Below are 18,868 nucleotides of genomic sequence, written 5' to 3'. Positions count from 1 at the left end.
ATAGCGAGGCTCTAAAAGAGCCAATAAGCGACTTTACGTCAGTTATATGAAATGATCTTGTCTTCTCAGTAAGATGAGGTCACATGCTGTAAGTGTGAGAAACGACAACAATGAAAAGTTTGATCAGTGGAGTTTATTCCAGTTTGTTATTTCATACATGTATGCTGGTTTGAAAGAGACCAGTTTCACTGTGTGCACTCAACCAAGAGCAGAGAACCGTTTCAGTAACATTCAGTCCATTCTGACTTCACCTTAACAAATGCTTTTGAATCCCTAATGAATCTTTTTAGGTGTTTTGGTGCTTAAACATACTGCCCTGTGACATTCATCAACTGTATAGAGATTTTCCTTTTTTGCTGCAATGGGAAGTTTCTACTGCAGAAGGTGTGTCATTATAATGAAATGACTGCTGGCCATCTTTGAATATGACAGACCACGTGTGGTGTAAAACCAGCAAAAGGTAATTCACTTGTCCTTCTCATAAAACAAGACACGAGTTCCTTCTTTAATATTATGAACAGCAGGTAAATATTTAAAGCAACGGTGTCATCTTGCAAATAGTGCGTTTCACTGTTGTTTCTTTGCTATGTAGCAAAATTGCTCTGCTATGTTCATTCTCGCAGTGTTCAATCGTTTCCCTGAGTCACTGACCAGGTTTCTGTCTTCTAATGTCCATGTAATTGTGTTAACTATGGAGGGACAAGGAAAATGAAGTGTGGTGTGGTCTGGCCACCGGCCTTACACTTGTTTTATTTTATTAAGCATCAAATATTTAAAATGGGGTTTAAAAAATGTTTATTTTTAAATTAATACTGGGAAATTTTTGTTGTTGTTTTTTTTTTTAAACAAAAGAAATGGGACACATCTGTGTGGGCTCCATTAAAGCTGAATGATATATACAGACCTTTTCCCCATTTTCAAGAAAGACCTTAGAGTTTCTCAGTCAAAGAGTGGTCCGATTGCATTAATAAAGCATGGCTCCACGGTAGAAGTTCAGGTGGCTTAGCTGGCCTGCCTGCAGTCCAGACCTGCCACATTATGAAACAAAAAATAAAGAAAGAATAGAATAGAATAGAAAAGAACAGAAAATATGACAGAGGCTCTGAACTGTTGAGAAGTTCAAGGTCTACATCAACCTAGAAAATATTTTGCTTCCAACACAGTTCAAAGAGCATAATTTATAGATGAGCTTATGCAATGCAACCCACGATTTGTAAGCAATTTCATTTTTTTGTTATTTAGGCTTTATGCATTTCTTTATGCGTTGGGTGTCAGAATGTGTGGCAGCTGATGTGATCTAGTTGCAAAATGGTCTCCAGTTTATTGTTAGTTTCACAAATGTGAAAGATTTTCTTTATTTTAATGAAAGATTCATTAGGGAATACAAAGATGGCAACGCTTGGAACTCCAGTCTGTATCAATCTCTTCCCAAGAGCACAACAATTCAGGTACTTCTAGACATAAGCTTGTTTATGACACGTCATTCTCAAGATTTGATAAGTCCAAGTATACAAAAGTTGTTTAAATTGGCATCTAATGCTCACATACCATCAATATAGTTTCATCAAAACCACAAGTTTCCACTGTGATCTTATTTTGAAATAAGCTTATACCACGTACAGTAAATAACCATTCATGCTGTGGTAATCATCTCTGAGAACCGCTACACATTTACAGATGTCCAAAAGAAAAAGCTCGCCTCTGCTATATGTATCACATGGTTATGGCTATCTTTCATCTTGCAAAACAAATGTGCTTTATCCACCCACTAAGAGTTACTGGTAGAATTAACGTCATACACAACGAAGGTCCCGTCAGACACTCTGACGTGAAGGCATTTTCTCTGTCGTTTGGCTTTGTGTAAAAAACTGGTGTTTTACTTAAGGGGAGGACTGGCTAGCAATCGGTAATTTCATGAAGTTTTTCAGGAAACAACTATTTTCTTTCAAAAGAAAAAAACATGTTTGTATTTTCAAACAATGAAAGTGTACGTAAGGAGACTTTTTAAAAGTAACTAATCCTTGAGTAATTACAAAACCTTCCTCTGTGTCAGTGTGCTGCTCCTGTCTCAAAGTTGTGCTGTTGACACTTTCGTGCACATGAAGGGGAGTACAAATCGCTCCAATTTCTTTTTTCCTATTTCTTGTAAAATCTGAGGCCAACAGAGGTAAGGTGTTTTTTACAGGCCTGTCAGTGTGCACGTATGTTTTTCGTGTTTCACTTCAGTTTGACTGTAATTACAGTGTATTTAGAGTGTTTTCATCATCCATGTGCCACTGTGTGTACTGGATCTCACTTGGAAGTGACAGCCTTCTTAGTAACACTTGCTCTCCTGCTTCCTCCACCTCCCGCTCCTCCTCCTTGCCAGAGATGGCTGGGGATGGTGAAGGCGTCCACGCTCATGCCCATCGTTTTAGAGGGGATGGCACTAAACTGCTTCCTGTCTGAGCTGTATTTGTAGATGGACTCCACCTGAATGGAGCTAACCGTCCGTGGGCCCACCCCAGCCAATCGCGCAAGCTCCTGGGTGTCAGGGTTCATGGTGTAAACGCCTCGAAACTGGCAGCTGGAATCGCGGAAGAGGATGAGGAAGTGGTTGGCAGGACTCTTCTCCATTTCCTGAAGTTGGAAAAACATGAATAAAAGATGCAGTAAGCACATGTTGCATCTGTGAGTATGGTCTACACCAGGCATGTCTAAAGTCTGGCCCGGGGGCTGATCACAGACATCGGTCAGATTTTACACGGCCCTCGCTCCTACCTTTAAAATGCATTATTTATGGCCTGCCACCACTAACAGAATTAATAAAGTGTCATTTCTTCTCACCTCAGTGTAGCAACCTCAGTAAGTCACTGAGCTACTGATATTCAGCTTCAGGAGATAATTCTGTTATTCTACTCTCTATATGTGAATGAAAAGCAGATTTATTTTGTTAAGGCTTCAAAACCAGATCACCATAATGAAAATGTTTGTGTTAGTAAAGTAAAATGTAAAAAACAGCACAATGTTTATGCTTCAAAAAAGGACGTGAAGGATTATGGGTGATTTTAATAAATATGGCGCCTACAGTTACAGAAATAGCAGAATTCACAATGAGCTTGATTAAAAGTGAAGTAAAATGAGTCCTCTACCTCAACAATCTTGTTTTTTTGAGACTCGTTGACCTTCCCTGCGAGGCAGCAGCGAGAGAGCGCGTTGTGAATGATGAATTTATTGGACTTGAAACTTGGTTCCTTGAAGAGTTTTGGACCTGAAATGTAAAAAAACAAAACAGACACGCTGGTTTTTGCAGACCAACTACAGCTGAAAGCACTTGGCTATTGCTTACAAGTACAAAGGAACCGAGTGATCGCGTTGGACCTGCTTAACGTTGTACCTGAGTATTCTGGGGCAGGTGAAGTTCCATTTGAACCACTCTCCGAGTCCTTCTCTCCATTTGTCAGTCTGTTTGGTGTTACACAACCTGAAGGTGAATCAGGGCGGGTGCTGCAGAGAAACCAAGAGTGCCCTGGTCGCATTATGACATCATAATAGACAGCAGAGGTAGGCAGATTGATCCAAATATCGTTAGTATCAATATGAATGTTGATACTGTATTTAAAATCTCGCTGTGTTGATAAACTGCCCTATAAGACGCTCGTGAAAAAACAACAAATTGTTGCATTATTGATGTCAACAGATTTGCCAGCATCAGGAAGTACAGGTAGTATATTTTCTAGCATGCCGGCTACTTCCTGATGGATTGGAGCAATGTATTGAACATAGAGGATAGAAACAAACTAAATTATTGAAAAACTATAAATAAATCTGCAATCCACAACCAGAATTTTCTTTTCTGAAAATTTTGAGTTAGTAAGTTAAATAACTCAAAGGTAGGTATCAATATTTAAGTTAATAAGAACAAAAACAAATCCTATTTTTTCTGACTTTCTAACTTTATCACTGGAATTTCTGATATTTCACTCGGATGCAAACACCTGGCCAACTAACCAATGCTGCAATTTCTTAAGCTATGCTTGTGCTGCTGCGACCTGACAATGCAGCAGTGTACCTGCGGAGTCGCTTTGTGGGGTCACCACCATTGTTTCCTGGTTCGTCTGTGGCTGCCAGGTTGAGTGAGGAGTGAGAATAGACTCTGGTCAACTTAGTACCTGGGGAAGCAAATGGTAGAACATAAAAATATTTCAGTCATTCAAATAGTGTAGAAATACTTTTTTCGAAACTATTTTGGCTTTACCAGTCGCTCCCTTGGCGGGACTCAGAGATAGCTGCGTTTCCTCTCTGGTCATGCTGCGAGGCCGGGAGCGGCTTTTCTTAGTGGAAGTTCGTCCTTGGTTAGTCGATTTTTGCTTAAGAACTTTGTCCAGGTCCTCCATGAGTCTGAGTTGTTGCCGCCATGCGTACTCCCCCCGTGTAAAATCTCCACGGCGAGCTGGAGTAGCCGGAGGTGTAGGAGAAGGTGAGGTCGTGGCTGCAGGAGGTGTGCTGGAAGGTGATGCCGCTTTTTTTTCTGAGGATGCTAGTCTAAACCCAACCAAACAAATTTAGGTTAATTTTACACACGTGCAGCTCAAATTTGGACTTGTTAATCAACAAATTCAAGAAAAGCAAATCTGTGGGGATTTACTTTGTATAGTTGCTTTCACAAATTTATAGAAACACTACCTGATTTCCCTTTCTTGCTCATTCCACTGTCTCCTCTTCTTTAGTTCCTCTGTTCTCTTCTGCTGTCGTTCTAACAGTACCGCTCTACGTTGAGCCATCTCCCCTTCACTGTGAACCTCGTCCTACAAACAAAGAAGCATGTAATTCATGTGCATCCAAAATACACTTTTCCTTGTCCATTCTCTTTTGCAAGAACTCACCTTGAAAAAAAATCCAATTCCTCCTTTGGCTCCCACTTCGTTCTGCTCTTCACCTGGTTCTAACATCTCCGCCTCTCTTGCATGTCCGCCTTTCGATCCAATTTGTTCTTTTGGCACATCGCTGTCTTCTATTGCCAAATTTAGTCGCTCTATTGGATCCAAAGGTTCGGCAGGGAGTCGTTCTGCAGGTTCCACAGCGGATTCTGTGTGGTCGCTCATGGAATCGGAGGAGAACTCCTGCCCCTCATCAGTTGGTTCATCGCTTCCCCCCTCTGGTCCCCCAAGAGATGATAATGATACTTCAATCAGGCTGCATTGCTTTCCCGCACCCGCGGCTCTTCCTCCTTCACCTCCTGTGCTGTACGCAGCAGACATGGACAAAGTCTCACTTTCAAATGAGCACTCAGAAGGAGCACCAGAGCTGCTCCCTCCAGCAGCTCTTAGACGATCTTGCCTGGGTTGCGGCAACCCTCCAATGACCCCTGTGTCTTCCTGCTCCAACTCCAGGCTAAACTGGGTGGGTGTTTCACTTGAGCCTGTGTCCGAGGTGCTCTCAGCGGCCTGTGGCTGCTGGGTAGCCTGGGGAGACTCCTGCGGAGTCCGGGGTCCACCGATACGGAAGGAAGAAGAGGTCTGTACCTGACACTTGCTGGGCGACACGCGCCGCAGGTGTGGGAGTGTGTCCACAGTTTGGGTTGGTGTCAAGACGCGATTGAGCGGAGGGAATTTAAGTTCGGAAGGCCGTGGGTGAGGCTGGTGTTGGATACGTGGATGGTGTTTGGGGCTACGGGGAGTGGACTGACTCTTAGTGCGAGAAGCTGGGCAGGAGGAAGATATAATAGTTTTTGGTGATGTGGAAGAGGAAACAAGATGAGACCGGCGTGATGGGGAAGAAGCAGATGGAGCATTGGAACCAGCAGGAATCACCCAAGCTTTACTGGTAGTCCTGGTTGGGGTTTTTGTCGGAGTTCTTGGTGGTGTTTTTGTTGGAGTGTGAGGAGGGGTTTTGGATGGTGTTTTGGTATTACTTCTAGTTGTTGATTTTGGAGTTGTTCTGAGCATATTTTTGGGTCTTTGGTTGCTCATGAGTTGCTGTTGCTGCTCGGTAAGTTTCTGCATGTCCTTCTGTAGCGACTGCAGAGCCTCACTGAGTTTCTGCACCACCTCGTTGTATTCCACTAAAACGGCTTCCCCCACTTTCTCTGTTCCTTTTTCTATCTCTGATCCTTTCTTACTTTCAATAGAGAATGTGACCTGTTTCTCTAACCGCGGAGGATTGGAAACAGATGGCTTTTCTTTCTCCTCCTCCTGTTTCAGTTGTTCCTCCATGCGAGTGAGACGCTCATCAAGGGTCAGATTATCATCCGCTGCCTCACCTCCTCCTTCTCCTTGCTCTCTTTTCAGTTGAAGGAAAGCAGTTTTTCCAAGCCGCTGCCTGTGCTTGGCAAAAATAGCTTCGATACGTCTTTTTTGAGCTTCGATGCTTTTGCGTTTTTCCTCAAGACGAACTCCCAGTTCCCAGGCCTCAGAGCCAGGTTCCGGACCTCTGGGACCTGGGCTGTCCTGGCACCCTACTGCACCTGCTGGGGTGGAGGGTGTGTTTGGAGTTGCTGGGGTTGTTGGAGTCTGAGCAGAAGCCGACTCTTCTCCAGTAGCAGCAGGGTGTCTTCTTCGGTTGTCTCGTCGCTCAGCAAAGCTCGTCATGCGTGGACTGTTGCTGGTGCTGTGGTTTCCCTGACGACCGCTACTGGGTCGTATGTTACCCGGGGCGTTTCTGGGCATATCGTCCGATGCTTCCGAGGAGTCGACGCTGCCATCTCGCAGTACAGAGTCGTCATCACGTGACATATCAGAACGTCCTGACCTCTCCCGGCTTTCTCTCCTTCCTTGCCTTTCATTGCCGCCCACTTCTCCTCCAACTGGCCGGTAGAGGATTCCGGAGCGACACGGAGCAGAGCTGCTGAGCTGGGGATTATCCTCTTCAGGCGAGTGCAAAAAGAAACCTGCTGGAGCTCCTTCAGGACGTAACCTGGGCTCTGGCCTGTCTGCCAAAGCTCCTTTCCCACCTTTCTCAGGTACCCTTCCCTTCTTCTGGTCTTTGCTGCCCGGTCTATGGACGACCTGCATCGCCTCCTCAATGGTCGGCAGCTCTCCCATTTGTGCAGTGTGTGCATATGGACCCCAGGAAGAGCGCTGCGATGGGGCTGAAGCGCTGACCAGGTGGCTGAGATCCTCCGGAGGGCTGTACGGGACACGAGTCATCCCTGCTGATGTCATCGGGGACGTCATTGCCGGGATGGCGGTGGCGAGGCTGTCAGTGCTGACGGAGCGAAAGACAGAATCTATTGGGTTTCCCATGACAATGTCAACATCACTGTCCAGGCCAAATGGGATGCTGAAAGTCACTGCTGACAGAGGACGACTGCAGAGAGGTGGGTGACAACGGAATGATGGATAAATGGATGAGTTGCACCAACAAGTATGGAAAAGCAGAGTCCACGGAAGCCAAAGTAAGAAGATTAAAAAAATTAAGATAAAATATGAGAGCAACACAACACTTACGATAGAAACCACATAAAGGGTTTAAGGATATCTACCTGATTTGTTTCTTTGTCCAGCTTTTGTTTTCTGCAAAGAAAATAACTCATAAGTCTCACACAACGGCTAATTGCACGCAAATGCAAAATAGCAATAGGCATAAAAGATGCGTGCCCAGTAACTGTTACCTGGTGAAACTGGAGAGGAGATGGGTACAAATGGTTGTTTAAAGATGAAAGAAGGAGAACCGCTGAAAAGGGACAACAGTGTTACACAACACAGCCAATTTTTGTCTGTGGCCCATCTGTTTGACTCAACAAATGGCTTGATTAGATCCTGTTTGACTGTATTCAGATTTATTTCAGTTGAGTGTTATTTCCTACCCTGTAGTAATTTGGGTTTAGTGACTGGTCTTTTTTTAAATAATATTTCTAACCACTTTTTGTATATGTACTTGTATGTGTGGCATGCTGGTACCTGTTGCTGTTACCAGTGACGGGACTAATACAGTCAGTTAACCCTGAGACATCTGAAAGGTACAGAATGCAGTGTTACAGTCAGTGAACAAATGTGCACAAAGCCAGTAAAGCAAAGAAGTTCTTATTAACGTGGTGAAGTCACAAACCTGTGAGGTCAATGGGCTGTACGGGCTGGACAAAATCAGGTTTCTTGATCTCAAACCACTCCAGCAGCTCTGCTATGAAGCTCATGATGTTAAGCTGAGGAAAAGAGTGTGTTAGCGTGACATATGGACATTATGAAGACAGCATCAGCACTGAATACATTGCTTTAATGTCACGCCTCAGATTCAAGATAACTATATTACTATAACGATAAGATAGACCTTTCAGACATAACATTATGACCACCTGCCCAGTATGGTGTTGTTCCGCTTTGCTGCCAAAACAGCCCTGACTTGTTGAGGCACGGACTCTACTAGGCCCCTGAAGCTGTGGTATCTGCACCAAGATGTTAGCAACAGATCCTTTTACTCATGTAAGTTGCAATGTGCCTCCATGGATCAGACTTGTTTGTCCAGCACATCCCACAGGAGCTTGATTGGACTGAGATCTGGGGAATTTGGAGGCCAAGTCAACACCTCAAACTCACTGCTGTGTGCCTCCAGCCATTCCTGAATCATTTTTGTGACAGGCCATCAGGTAATGTCATGCTACAATGCTTAGGTACCTGGTACGAGTCAAAGTAACATCCACATGGATGTTAGGACCAAAGGTTTCCCAGCAGAACGTTGCTCAAAGCATCACGTTGCCTCTGCCGGCTTGGCTTCTTCCCTCACACACCATCATCCACTTGATATAAAAGAAAACGTGATTCATCAGACCAAGCCATATTCTACCATTGCTCCATGGTCCAGTTCTGATGTTCATGTGTTCATTGTTGGTGCTCTCAGTGGTGGACAGCGACCCTGACTGGTCTGCAGCTATGCAGCCGCATACACAACAAACTGTGATGAAGTCTGTACCCTGACACCTTTCTATCAGGGCGATTGTGGCTTAAGAGTTGGGAGTTCGCCTTGTAATCGGAAGGTTGCCGGTTCGAGCCCCGGCTTGAACAGTCTTGGTCGTTGTGTCCTTGGGCAAGACACTTCACCTGTTGCCTACTGGTGGTGGTCAGAGGGCCCGGTGGCGCCAGTGTCCGGCAGCCTCGCCTCTGTCAGTGCGCCCCAGGGTGGCTGTGGCTACAATGTAGCTGCCATCACCAGTGTGTGAATGTGTGTGTGAATGGGTGGATGACAGGTTGTGTAAAGCGCTTTGGGGTCCTTAGGGACTAGAAAAGCGCTATATAAATACAGGCCATTGAACCAGCAGAAAGTTATTTGGCAATTTCGTAATGGACTGGTTCTTATACAGTGCTTTTCTACTCTATCTGATATTAGGCATGCAGACTGTAGCAGATCGAACCAACAACCTTCCAGTTAGTAGGTGATCCACTCTACCACCTGACCTACAATAGTTCGTCTGTTGGATCAGACCACACAGACCAGCCTTCACTCTTCACATGCATCAGGTGGCCTTGGCCGCCCATGACCCTGTTGCTGGTTTACACATTTTGACAGATACTGATCACTGCAGACTAGAAACACCCAACATGAATTTAGATGCTTTTTAAACCCTTTTTAAAGTTTAGCAGACGCTATGGCCCAATCATGCAGCCATCACAATATAGCCCTTCGCTCAAATCTGTACCCTTGCCCATTTTTCTCTTGCTAACCCATTAACTTTGAAGCCAAAGTCTTTACTTCCTCTCTAGTATATCCCACCAACTCACGCTATGATGAAGAGACGATCGGTTTAATTCACTTCACCTGTCAGTGGTCATAATGTTATACCTTTTCGCTCTAAAAGCTGGCTTCTGTTGCCCTCTAGTGGTTTAAATTGAAACCAACTGGTTTACATTCAGACCACAAACATTTTTCAGCCTATAGAAAGGATTAAGTTAGGAGTAAACACCCATACAAAGTTTCTCTGTTAACTAACAACAGTTTAATGTCAGAGACCGTGACGCTTACATGCAGAGTCAGTGGCGCGTAGAGCATATCCTCCACAGCAAGGGGGCAGCAGCTCTGCAAGCTGCTCTCACAGAACTCTTTGATCAGCTGCAGGTTGTAGAGAGAGTCAGCTACTGACATGGTATCCTTCAGACACACATCTGGAAGGAGTAAACAATGAAAAACAATGGAACAATGCTGCTTCCAGATGTTTGGCAAAGAACTTTAAATATATTTGCTTCAAATCAAGATAAAAGATGCTTTTTTTAAAGGCAAAATCTAAATAGAGAACATGAGAGGCACTATTGGGTTTTGTGACTATACTGATGTACTAAAAGTTACACGAAATGCATTAACAAGCAACATTTACAGGAAATTGTATTTTAAATTACAGCCCTATCACTTAAGCTGTTGAGTATTTTGAAGCGCACATTAACTAAATATAAATATTTCATCATCCTATCTGTACATCTATGCACATCTATGAATGTGTGTTAGTGTCTGAGTTAACGTGTACCCTCTAGAGGCAGCAAGCTGGGGCAGTAATAGTGCAGCACAGCAGCTATTGCGCAGCCGTTAGACAGATCTTTGACCGCAGAAACCAGAGGGAAAGTGGGAGTCAACTTAGACTGCACTTTGTCCTTCCTATAGCGGATCTGGATAAGAAAAGAGAGGGAAGGAGAAGAAAATTGACATAGGGGGGAAAAAGAACGTTTTGCAAAAAAAATAAAATAAGTGAGACTAAGAGTATACAGGCAGGGAAACGGGTTGTTTTTAAAGGGATTCAGAGAGAGACTCAGAAGTAGCAAAGGAAATATAAAATCAGCCAGCGTTGTGTTTCCGTCAGACAAGAAACAAAAGCATTGACTTAAAGTGTGAAGCCAGCCAAACGCCAGGAAAAACTGCAAAGAGAAGAAAAGCCCATAGAAACAAAGCACAAGACCAATGATGCCTCAAGTTTGTACACATATAGACACAGCAACCAGAAGGTGCAGTGCAACAATTAAAAAGGGACATTGCAAACAAAGAAAAAAGACTGAAAGAAAGACGTGAAAAGGAGGATGTTTGTTTTTCGGTGTCCATGCAGTGGTAATGGGCACTGATGACACTGTGAGCCTTTGCTTCTAATTGGCATTGATTAAATGAAAAAAGTAAAAGAAGAGAAAGAAAAGGTGAGTCTCGCAGCTCAGATGCCGCATCAGTCTTTGACGTCCACATGAGATAAACAAACCCAAAAACAAGGCATCTGTAACGTAAGCTGACTGTTCCACAGCCTTGTTGGAGCAGGACAAAGAAGGCGCGTTCAGCTTCAAAGGGTAGCACGCAGTGGCGCCGTGCCTCCTATAACAAGGCTCTGTAACACACAACGATAACTATGGAGAAGTTGTGTTAAAGGCTAATGAGTTTTAAAGTGATCCATCCAGCCTCGAGGTTGGAGTGGTGGTTAGCTCGCAGTCAGCTGTACGGTCAGTCACTGGTCGACAGCGTGGTAGGTGAGGTGTGGCGATTGGTCGGTTTGTCGGTCAGTCGAGTGCAATGGTACGGGAAGCGGGGGTGGGGGGAGAGGGTGAGAGAAGAGCGAGGTGTTATACGTTACCACTGGCGGCTTATTCCCCGACTCCTTCAAACAAAAAGCGATAGCATGCTGGATGGGGGATGGCAGAGAGAGGGAAACAAGCATAAATGACAAGGGGGCCGCTCATCATGGGAACCGCCACACCAAAAAACGTCTGCTCAGGGGGGAGAGGACAGAGCGATGGAGGAGGAGGAGAGGAAGGGGACAAACCAAGGGAGCACAGATGTCTTTTAATAACCACTTAATAAAGGTCACTTCACCTCTGTCGCCTCCTTCTTCAGCAACTCCTCCTCCACCTCGCCTCTAAAAATCTGGCTCATTTTGAGATGAAACTGATGACTGAATGTAGCAACGTCAGAAACACCCAGTGTCCAAAACAGCATCAGTTGACAATAATAAGGAGTTTCGGGACATAATGGGGCAACAGATCGGTCAGCTGGTATTAAGATAAGTCTACTGGACACTTTTTATGAGGAGACAGGTAAAAGGTATGTGTGGGCATTTCCAGCAGGCACAATAATGTCAGCCGTAGCAGATGGACAGACAAAGAGGACAACAGAGAAGAGAAGAGTACACTTACGGGGACTAGTTTCCAGTACCACCGGGTGGACTGACACTGCCAGAGATCAAGGAGTGACAGAAACAAACCGAGGGGAGAAAACAGAAGAAGGGCAAGGTCAATGTTTGAAGCTGCAGCAACATAGCAATGAGGCACATACATGCTTTATTACAAGTCATCAAGCATGTGAGTATTTATGTGTTTGTTGGCGGTATTTTACCGAGTCCTGAACAGGCTGCAAGTCTGTGCAATTCTGTGACTTAGGCGGCTCTTCTTCTTCTGTGCTTTCTCTTAGCTTCTGGTTCAACTGCAAATGTAAGACAAACACTATTACAGTAGAACTCACATGATTTCAAAGTTACAATGTTTTATCACAAGAAATAAAATGTTTCTTAGCCAATGCTAGCTAACGTGCTAGCATTAGCTGATAATGAAATTATAATGATAATTTCTTTAGCTTAATTAGCAAGTTTCACTATCCCAGCTGTCATGGCGTGAGAGATGGGGGACATCATGGACTGTAAACAAGTCTGCCCATTTTACAAGATTCGTTCATTCCACGAGTCAGAAACAACAATTATCCAAGATACGTTCACAGGCTAACAACATGTGATTGACACGTCGTCCTCCCCTCTCTTGTCACGCCCAGAATCAAAACACCATTCAGTGATTGTGGAAATAGTGATGCTTTAAACCAGTAGAAACCAGTGGTTGTCATCATAGTAGTTATGTCCGTCTCTTGACAGCATCCATCTGAGGATGAAATGGTCATGTAAATCTGCATAACTTTGAATCTCAATACAATTTCATCTAGTGAGGTTTTTTTATGTCTTCTCTGCTACAAAGACCAACGCTTCTTTGTGTCAGGTTGTAAACGTGTTTATTTTTGTTGTAAAGCTGGACATTTTAACAGTCGGTGTGGATTGATTCGCTTTTGGAGCTAACCTCAGGTTGCCACTGGAGACAATGCAGAGTCTGTGGTATTTCAGCATTCAGATTCTCATGACTAGTCCTGTCAGTGATGTTGTGTTATGTGTGATAACTTAATCTAAGGCTTTAAACCAATAAAAACCATGAACTGGGACAGAAGTTGAATCTGCTGAGACCAGCAGAAATCACCGATGTTGTGTTCTCACCCTGTTGACCCAGAAGAGCAGTCCATTCTCCCACGGCGCTCCAACACCCATCTGCTCCGCCTCCACCGCCATTTTCACCTGACCCACCGTCTCTTTGGTAGCCAGTGACATCAGCGAGTCAATAAGGGCGAGGTGGGCTTTCTGCACCAATCAGGGAGAAGAAGGACCATTTAAGCACCTGAGTAGCTGGTATGACTGAGACTGAAATGTTGGCACAGTTGGAAAGGCCAGTCTGAAGATCTGACTCTTTTCCTTCCTGTAAATGATCCAATCTTACATTGGAAACCTCCTATAAAAAATGTTTTTAAATTGTATTTAAGTGACTATTCAAATGCTACCTGAGATGCTGAAAGCATTCAACCACTTGCAGGTTGAATTTAAAGTAGAAAATACGCCATCATACAAATACACAACACACACCGTTTTAATAGGGCTACTGCTAAGGTCCTCCTCTGTGACATCGGCATCCTGGACCTTCGGAGCGAAACCTTTCTTAATGAGGAACTGCAGGAGGGCAGAGTTATCAGCTGGAGACCCCTGCGATGCTGGCTGAGAGACCCCGTGTGCCTGGGCAAGCAGTGCCTGAGCTCTGCAGTAGATCTCCGGGGAGAGAAGCAGCTTGGAGACAGCCGGCTTGAGGTGCTCTTGTTCATACTGGTCCTTATAGAGCGGATCGCGCAACTCCACCGGAACGTTCTCTGAAAAGAAAAGGACATTCTCACTTTGGTTTTTGGAAGAAGAGTCCATATTAGCAAATATTAGCAGCCAACAGGTCTTCTCCTGTTGGCTGCTCTCTTTAGGGGTCACCACAGTGGATCACCTGCCTCGCTCTCATTCACATGGTGGTCAGAGCTCACTTCACAGGCCAGATTTACTAACACACTGTTCCATCACAAACTGGGTTTTTGTTGGAATTTACTAAGAGAGCACAGTGACAAGAGGTGGGAACGTAGAGCTTTTTGCAACTGACCCTGTCGCATTTGTGATTCTGGAAGTTACTCTTTCAAGGCACAAAATATAGAGAAGGGACTATTTAAATCAAGCAGATATTCTTAATTGTACAGATATTTAACACTGAATCACACCTATTACAAGGTAGCTGTAGCTAAGGAGGTAGAGCAGGTCATCTGCTGATTGGAAGGTTGGTAGTTTGATCCCTGGCTCCCTTCAGTCTGCATGCCAAATATCCTTGGGCAAGATACTAACCCGAAGTTCTTTGCTGATACATCCAATGGAGTATGAAAGCTAGTTAAAAAGCATAGAAAAAAACGTATTTGAGATTTGACTTCCACGCTATTTTGGCCTGTTCAGTAAATCTGACCTTAAATCTTCTTACAATTAGCATATTAGCTTAATGGATGCTGCTAGCATGCAAAGGTAAAGAGAAAAATTCTTTATGAAATATTTTTAACTGCCAGTTTGACCAGTAGCAGCTTTTGAAAAAGAGGTTTGAGATTAAAGCACCAACTTCTAGCTCCTCTTTACACACCGATCAGGCATTACATCATGACCACGTGTCCAATAAGGTGTTGTTCCCCTTTTGCTGGAAAAACAGCCCCGACCTTTTGAGGCATGGACCACTGAAGGTGTGCTGTGGTATCTGGCACCATGTTGTTGTCAACAACATATAGATCCTGCTGAAAGAGGCCACAGCCAACAGGGAATGCCGTTTCCATGAAAGGGTGTACCTGATCTGCAACAATGCTTATGCTTAAAGAAACGACGCTAGATGCAAAAGATACAACTGTGTTTAGAAATTCAAAGGACGGTCACTGAATGGTGCAAGCTGTACACTCATCTATTATCTCCAAGCCGAGATCATTGAGAATAAGAACTTGTCCACTTTAAACAAGAGCTACATCTCTTAGGTGCATGTGAGCCGATATATATGAGGAGAAAACACTGAGCTTTCCTGTGCTGTGCTCTGGGAACGGTAAAAACTGCCAGATGGAATTCTGATGCAGAGAAAGGCTTTATGAAAACACTGCCCAATGTAAAATAAAGGCCGCAGCAGTCACACAGGCTGTTTGCAGCCAGCCTTGTCACATAAACTGTGGAAAAATATAAATAACTTATGGAACACACTGAAGACGTATTCCCACAATGGAAATCTGTGACGGAAAGCTACAGAATCTGACTGCAGGAGGCAATAATGTCATCATCTTCATGTACAGCTCAGCTAGGTTACCCAGACAAGAGAGTGTGTGTTTGTGAACATGTCCAGTCCGCTAGGAGTTGGTCAGTTCATAGACACATACACACTGTGACCACAAAAACACACAATTCCCTGACTGACCCATATTCCAACTTGGCATGATCTGGAAGACTGGAGTAGATTTGAAGGAACTCTCAGAGCTCGCATGACTTCCGTTCACTCTGCAGTCAGTCCCTGATCTCTTTAAGTCTCTGCCATTATTTTCTACCCCCTCACTTCTTGATCCGTCCACACACATTTTCAGAGTGACCCGCAATGAGCGCCACAACTACTCTCCACTGTCGTAAGGCTTACTTATGTAACTGAAACTCCTCCTTCCTATGCTGTGGCCCATTTCTCTGAGGAGAGGAGACAAAAGATTTGACGAGCACATCGATTACACTGAGCACACACTGCAGTGCAGTGTGACACACGCGCACTGTTTTTGGGGTTGGACCCCTTTGCCTTTCAGACTCTGTAAAGAGAGCTGGGAGGAAACAGGACTTCGGTCACTATGGGAACGATGAAAATGGAAAGTGGCCATTTGTCCCAATCACAGCTGAGGCAATGAGACTGGACTGCAGAGTAGGGAACATTACAAACAGGACTGTGGAGCTATCCATTTAAATCTTTCTACCACAGTGCAAACACGTGTTTAGGGAAGCAGATATGGATTATTTTCTCCATGGATTGACCTGCTAATCATTCTAAAAACAATGAACAATGTCCAGGATAGATTTCCAGAGCCAATCTCAGACTCTTCAGACTCTTCAGATTGTTTCCTTGTGCAACCATTATCCCAGAACATGAAAAACATCCTGTTCTATCAAAGAAAAGCAGAATATTCCACGAGTTAAAATGGGAATTTGTAACATATAAGCTTGAAAACTGAGAGAAGGTACTAATGTGCTTGAATTCAAATGGTTCCTCTGTTTAGACAAATTTAAATTCATGTTGAGTTAAAGTCCACTCATCATTTCAGGGTTACATTTGCTGAAATTGATGATTTCCTTACTACCAGGGAAACCTATGAATGTCTTTCAGGACATAAATTTAAGTCAACATTATTTTGGGTTGCATCTGAAAAAGTTGAATGGTTGCTAAATCCCCAGCACTCACAGAAGGTGGTTCAGTTCTAGTTGGTGTAGACCAAACACAGAGCTAAAACTGATGTGAACACATACGCATGTGGTGACTCTCGGTTTGTCACTTCTCGTGAGTTAGAAATATTTTATTGATGATGCGTGACTCCTGCTCAGACAGGACAATCCTGCCAAAGAGGACTGACTCTCAGTGAGGCCATTTCCTGGTTAAATAAAGGTCACGGAGTCTTTACTAGAAGACTATTACCTAACTTGACTTGGAAACCACATGATACCAAGAAAAAAAATACAACTGGTTTCATAATGTCTCTGTTTGTTTTAAAGTGACACAATCATTAGATAACAGCTCTCTGCGGTCCTGTCCACTGTTTGGGTGGAATAATAAACCTCGTCAGTGTGAGGACTGTGACCGGTGCATGAATCTCATGTGCGGCTTTATTAGTGCCATTTTCTTCGGGGCTTCCATTAAAAATTCGACAAGACACCCCAGTGGACATTTTCCAGTTGACGGATAACAATGAAGCCTCCCTGCTGAGAGGCTTACAGCTCATCTCTCCTCCTCTCTGCTGTCCTGCACTGACGGGGAGGCCAGACACAAATGTGATATGAAATTCTGTCTAAAGCCATTACTGCAGCAGATAACCTGGATTATTACATGCGCAGGTTTACTACTGCTTAGTTAGCCTGCTGTGTGACATCACTGCATTAGCCAGCACAGTCTGAACCTTCCTACATGCACATTATGTGAGATTGGGTCTTGTCACATTTATCATACTAACAGGAGGCCGGAGGTAGCCACAACACTAACCAGAGCAATAGCAGCTGGCAGGATACTGAACTGCTTCAAAATCAAATACGGTTTTGTTTTGGTCGGTTGGTCTGATCAAATGACAAAACTGCTGATTGCAGACCCAGCCACGCAGCATGATGTCATCCGATACAGAGCAGGCATAAAGTGCACAAAGACCAAAGCTGACCTAACATTTCTTTCACAGTGTAACCAAAATCTAAACAACGTGGTCTTCGTGAGAGGTGGTTTAACGCAGCAGGATGCTGCACCTACACCTGCTTACAGCATTCAGAAACCCTCTGCATTCTTTGGCCTGTTAATGCAGGGAGGAGGTGGCACTTGTGCCGGGTTTATTCAGAACTTCTTCAGGGAATGAATGCGTGTGGTGCAAGAAAGCCATCCATTGTCTTAGCAGCCCCACTGTGTCACCTTCACCACACCGTGCGTGCGTAACAGTGACACAAATATTATGCGGTCTTGACCCATTTAGAGCAGGCCCACGCATGAGCTATACATACACATTTCCCAAATCCACAAAAAAACCCAACAAATAAATTTGCCCGTCGTTACAAATCTCTCCACAGGCCTGACTGAGCCCGGCTCTGACAAAGGCTTTGTTGTCCGGTTCCTCCACGCATCACGCACCACTGAGGAGATTCCTTCTGACAAGCCTCGTGCTCACGTCAAATAATTGGCTAATATGATAACCTGCACGCGCTGTGGAAACTGCACACCCGATAGAGGGGGGAGACGCTGGCCCAGGTTGACCACGAGCATCGTCGGGGCAGAGGATGATAATGATGGATGACGCGGAGAAGGGCTTTCCTTTGAAGGCAGATAGCGGGGTTAGACGGACTCGGAGCTGCATATGGAGCGGGATACAGCGCCCCACCCAAGATGCGCCTCAGCTGTGGGTAGAGGCTGGAGGGTACCTGCAGAGCCGTAGGATTTCGACAGCAGCCACCGAACGCTGGCGCAGATCTTGGCTCGATTGAAGTCGTACTGGTCCAGCGGTTTGATCTCCGGCACCGAGAAGGTCTTCTTCATCGCGCTGGGAGAGTCCACCATGGCTGCGGTGTACCGCACCGAAGACACGGAGGCAGCAGCAGCAGCACCGGGGAAATGTGAGGAGGAGGGATGGAGAAGGAGGCGGGGGAGGAGGGGAAACGGAGGAGGGCTCTGCGATTTAGACTGAAGACAAACAAATGAATGATAATAAATCAGTTATCACAAACAGAGGGTTGATAATAGAAACGTGGTCTGCTGACAGATTTGTTTCTTTTAAAAAATAAATGTCACACTGGTGCCACCAAGCCGGCTCCACGCCCCCCTAAACGTCACAAATCAGCCAATGAGGATGTTTCTCAGATCGGCGATGCTCTCCGCAGCAGCACAAACAGCACTAACAAACCTCCGCTCCGGTTCACAAGAGCACATTGATGGAATTACCCGACGCCACTTTTCAGCCTGTAGACTCGGCATAAACGCGAGTAACAGCCTCCTTCCTCCACACGGCGGCGCCCTTGAGCAAGGCATCAACTCGATCACTCACACGATCACTCACTACATCTGGAAAGTATTCACAGCACTTCGTTTGT

General features: G+C 44.7%; 1 protein-coding gene across 3 annotated transcripts; it reads right to left on the bottom strand.

Moving 5' to 3' along the window:
- Positions 1–118: 118 nt before the first annotated feature.
- LOC147327421 (calmodulin-regulated spectrin-associated protein 3-like) lies at positions 119–18,702 on the bottom strand. Of its 3 annotated transcripts, none has more exons than XM_086295031.1 (19): positions 18,203–18,702; positions 13,604–13,881; positions 13,184–13,324; positions 12,268–12,354; positions 12,069–12,104; positions 11,510–11,557; positions 10,430–10,568; positions 9,934–10,073; positions 8,029–8,122; positions 7,881–7,932; positions 7,592–7,653; positions 7,463–7,493; positions 4,866–7,287; positions 4,666–4,787; positions 4,238–4,524; positions 4,052–4,151; positions 3,377–3,486; positions 3,132–3,250; positions 119–2,619 (listed from the first exon to the last, which is right to left on the bottom strand). In XM_086295031.1, exons 1-19 carry the CDS (start codon positions 18,336–18,338, stop codon positions 2,293–2,295), a joined length of 4,731 nt encoding a protein of 1,576 aa, XP_086151157.1. In that variant the 5' UTR covers positions 18,339–18,702; the 3' UTR covers positions 119–2,292. The 3 variants fall into 3 exon arrangements, with proteins under 3 accessions (XP_086151157.1, XP_086151159.1, XP_086151158.1); XM_086295033.1 differs by having other exon boundaries at positions 4,866–7,185; XM_086295032.1 differs by lacking the exon at positions 11,510–11,557 and having other exon boundaries at positions 18,203–18,701.
- Positions 18,703–18,868: the final 166 nt, after the last annotated feature.

Source organism: Aulonocara sp. 'chitande type north' Nkhata Bay, linkage group LG6 (genome assembly GCF_057382095.1).
Source record: "Aulonocara sp. 'chitande type north' Nkhata Bay isolate Kocher_YH1m ecotype deep benthic linkage group LG6, A_spYH_male_GT1.1, whole genome shotgun sequence".
NCBI classification, from domain to species: domain Eukaryota; kingdom Metazoa; phylum Chordata; class Actinopteri; order Cichliformes; family Cichlidae; genus Aulonocara; species Aulonocara sp. 'chitande type north' Nkhata Bay.
This window is presented reverse-complemented; position numbering and strand designations above follow the sequence as displayed.

What these genes read in the sequence shown, in the direction of transcription:
- LOC147327421 (XM_086295031.1), bottom strand. Translation starts at nt 18,338, where the DNA reads ATGGTGGACTCTCCCAGCGCGATGAAGAAGACCTTCTCGGTGCCGGAG. An exon ending in CGGGGAATAAGCCGCCAGTG is followed by an intron (nt 10,569 to 11,509) that starts GTAACGTATAAC and finishes TTTCTTATCCAG; the next exon opens with ATCCGCTATAGGAAGGACAA. An exon ending in TGGACAAAGAAACAAATCAG is followed by an intron (nt 7,288 to 7,462) that starts GTAGATATCCTT and finishes ACCTCTCTGCAG; the next exon opens with TCGTCCTCTGTCAGCAGTGA.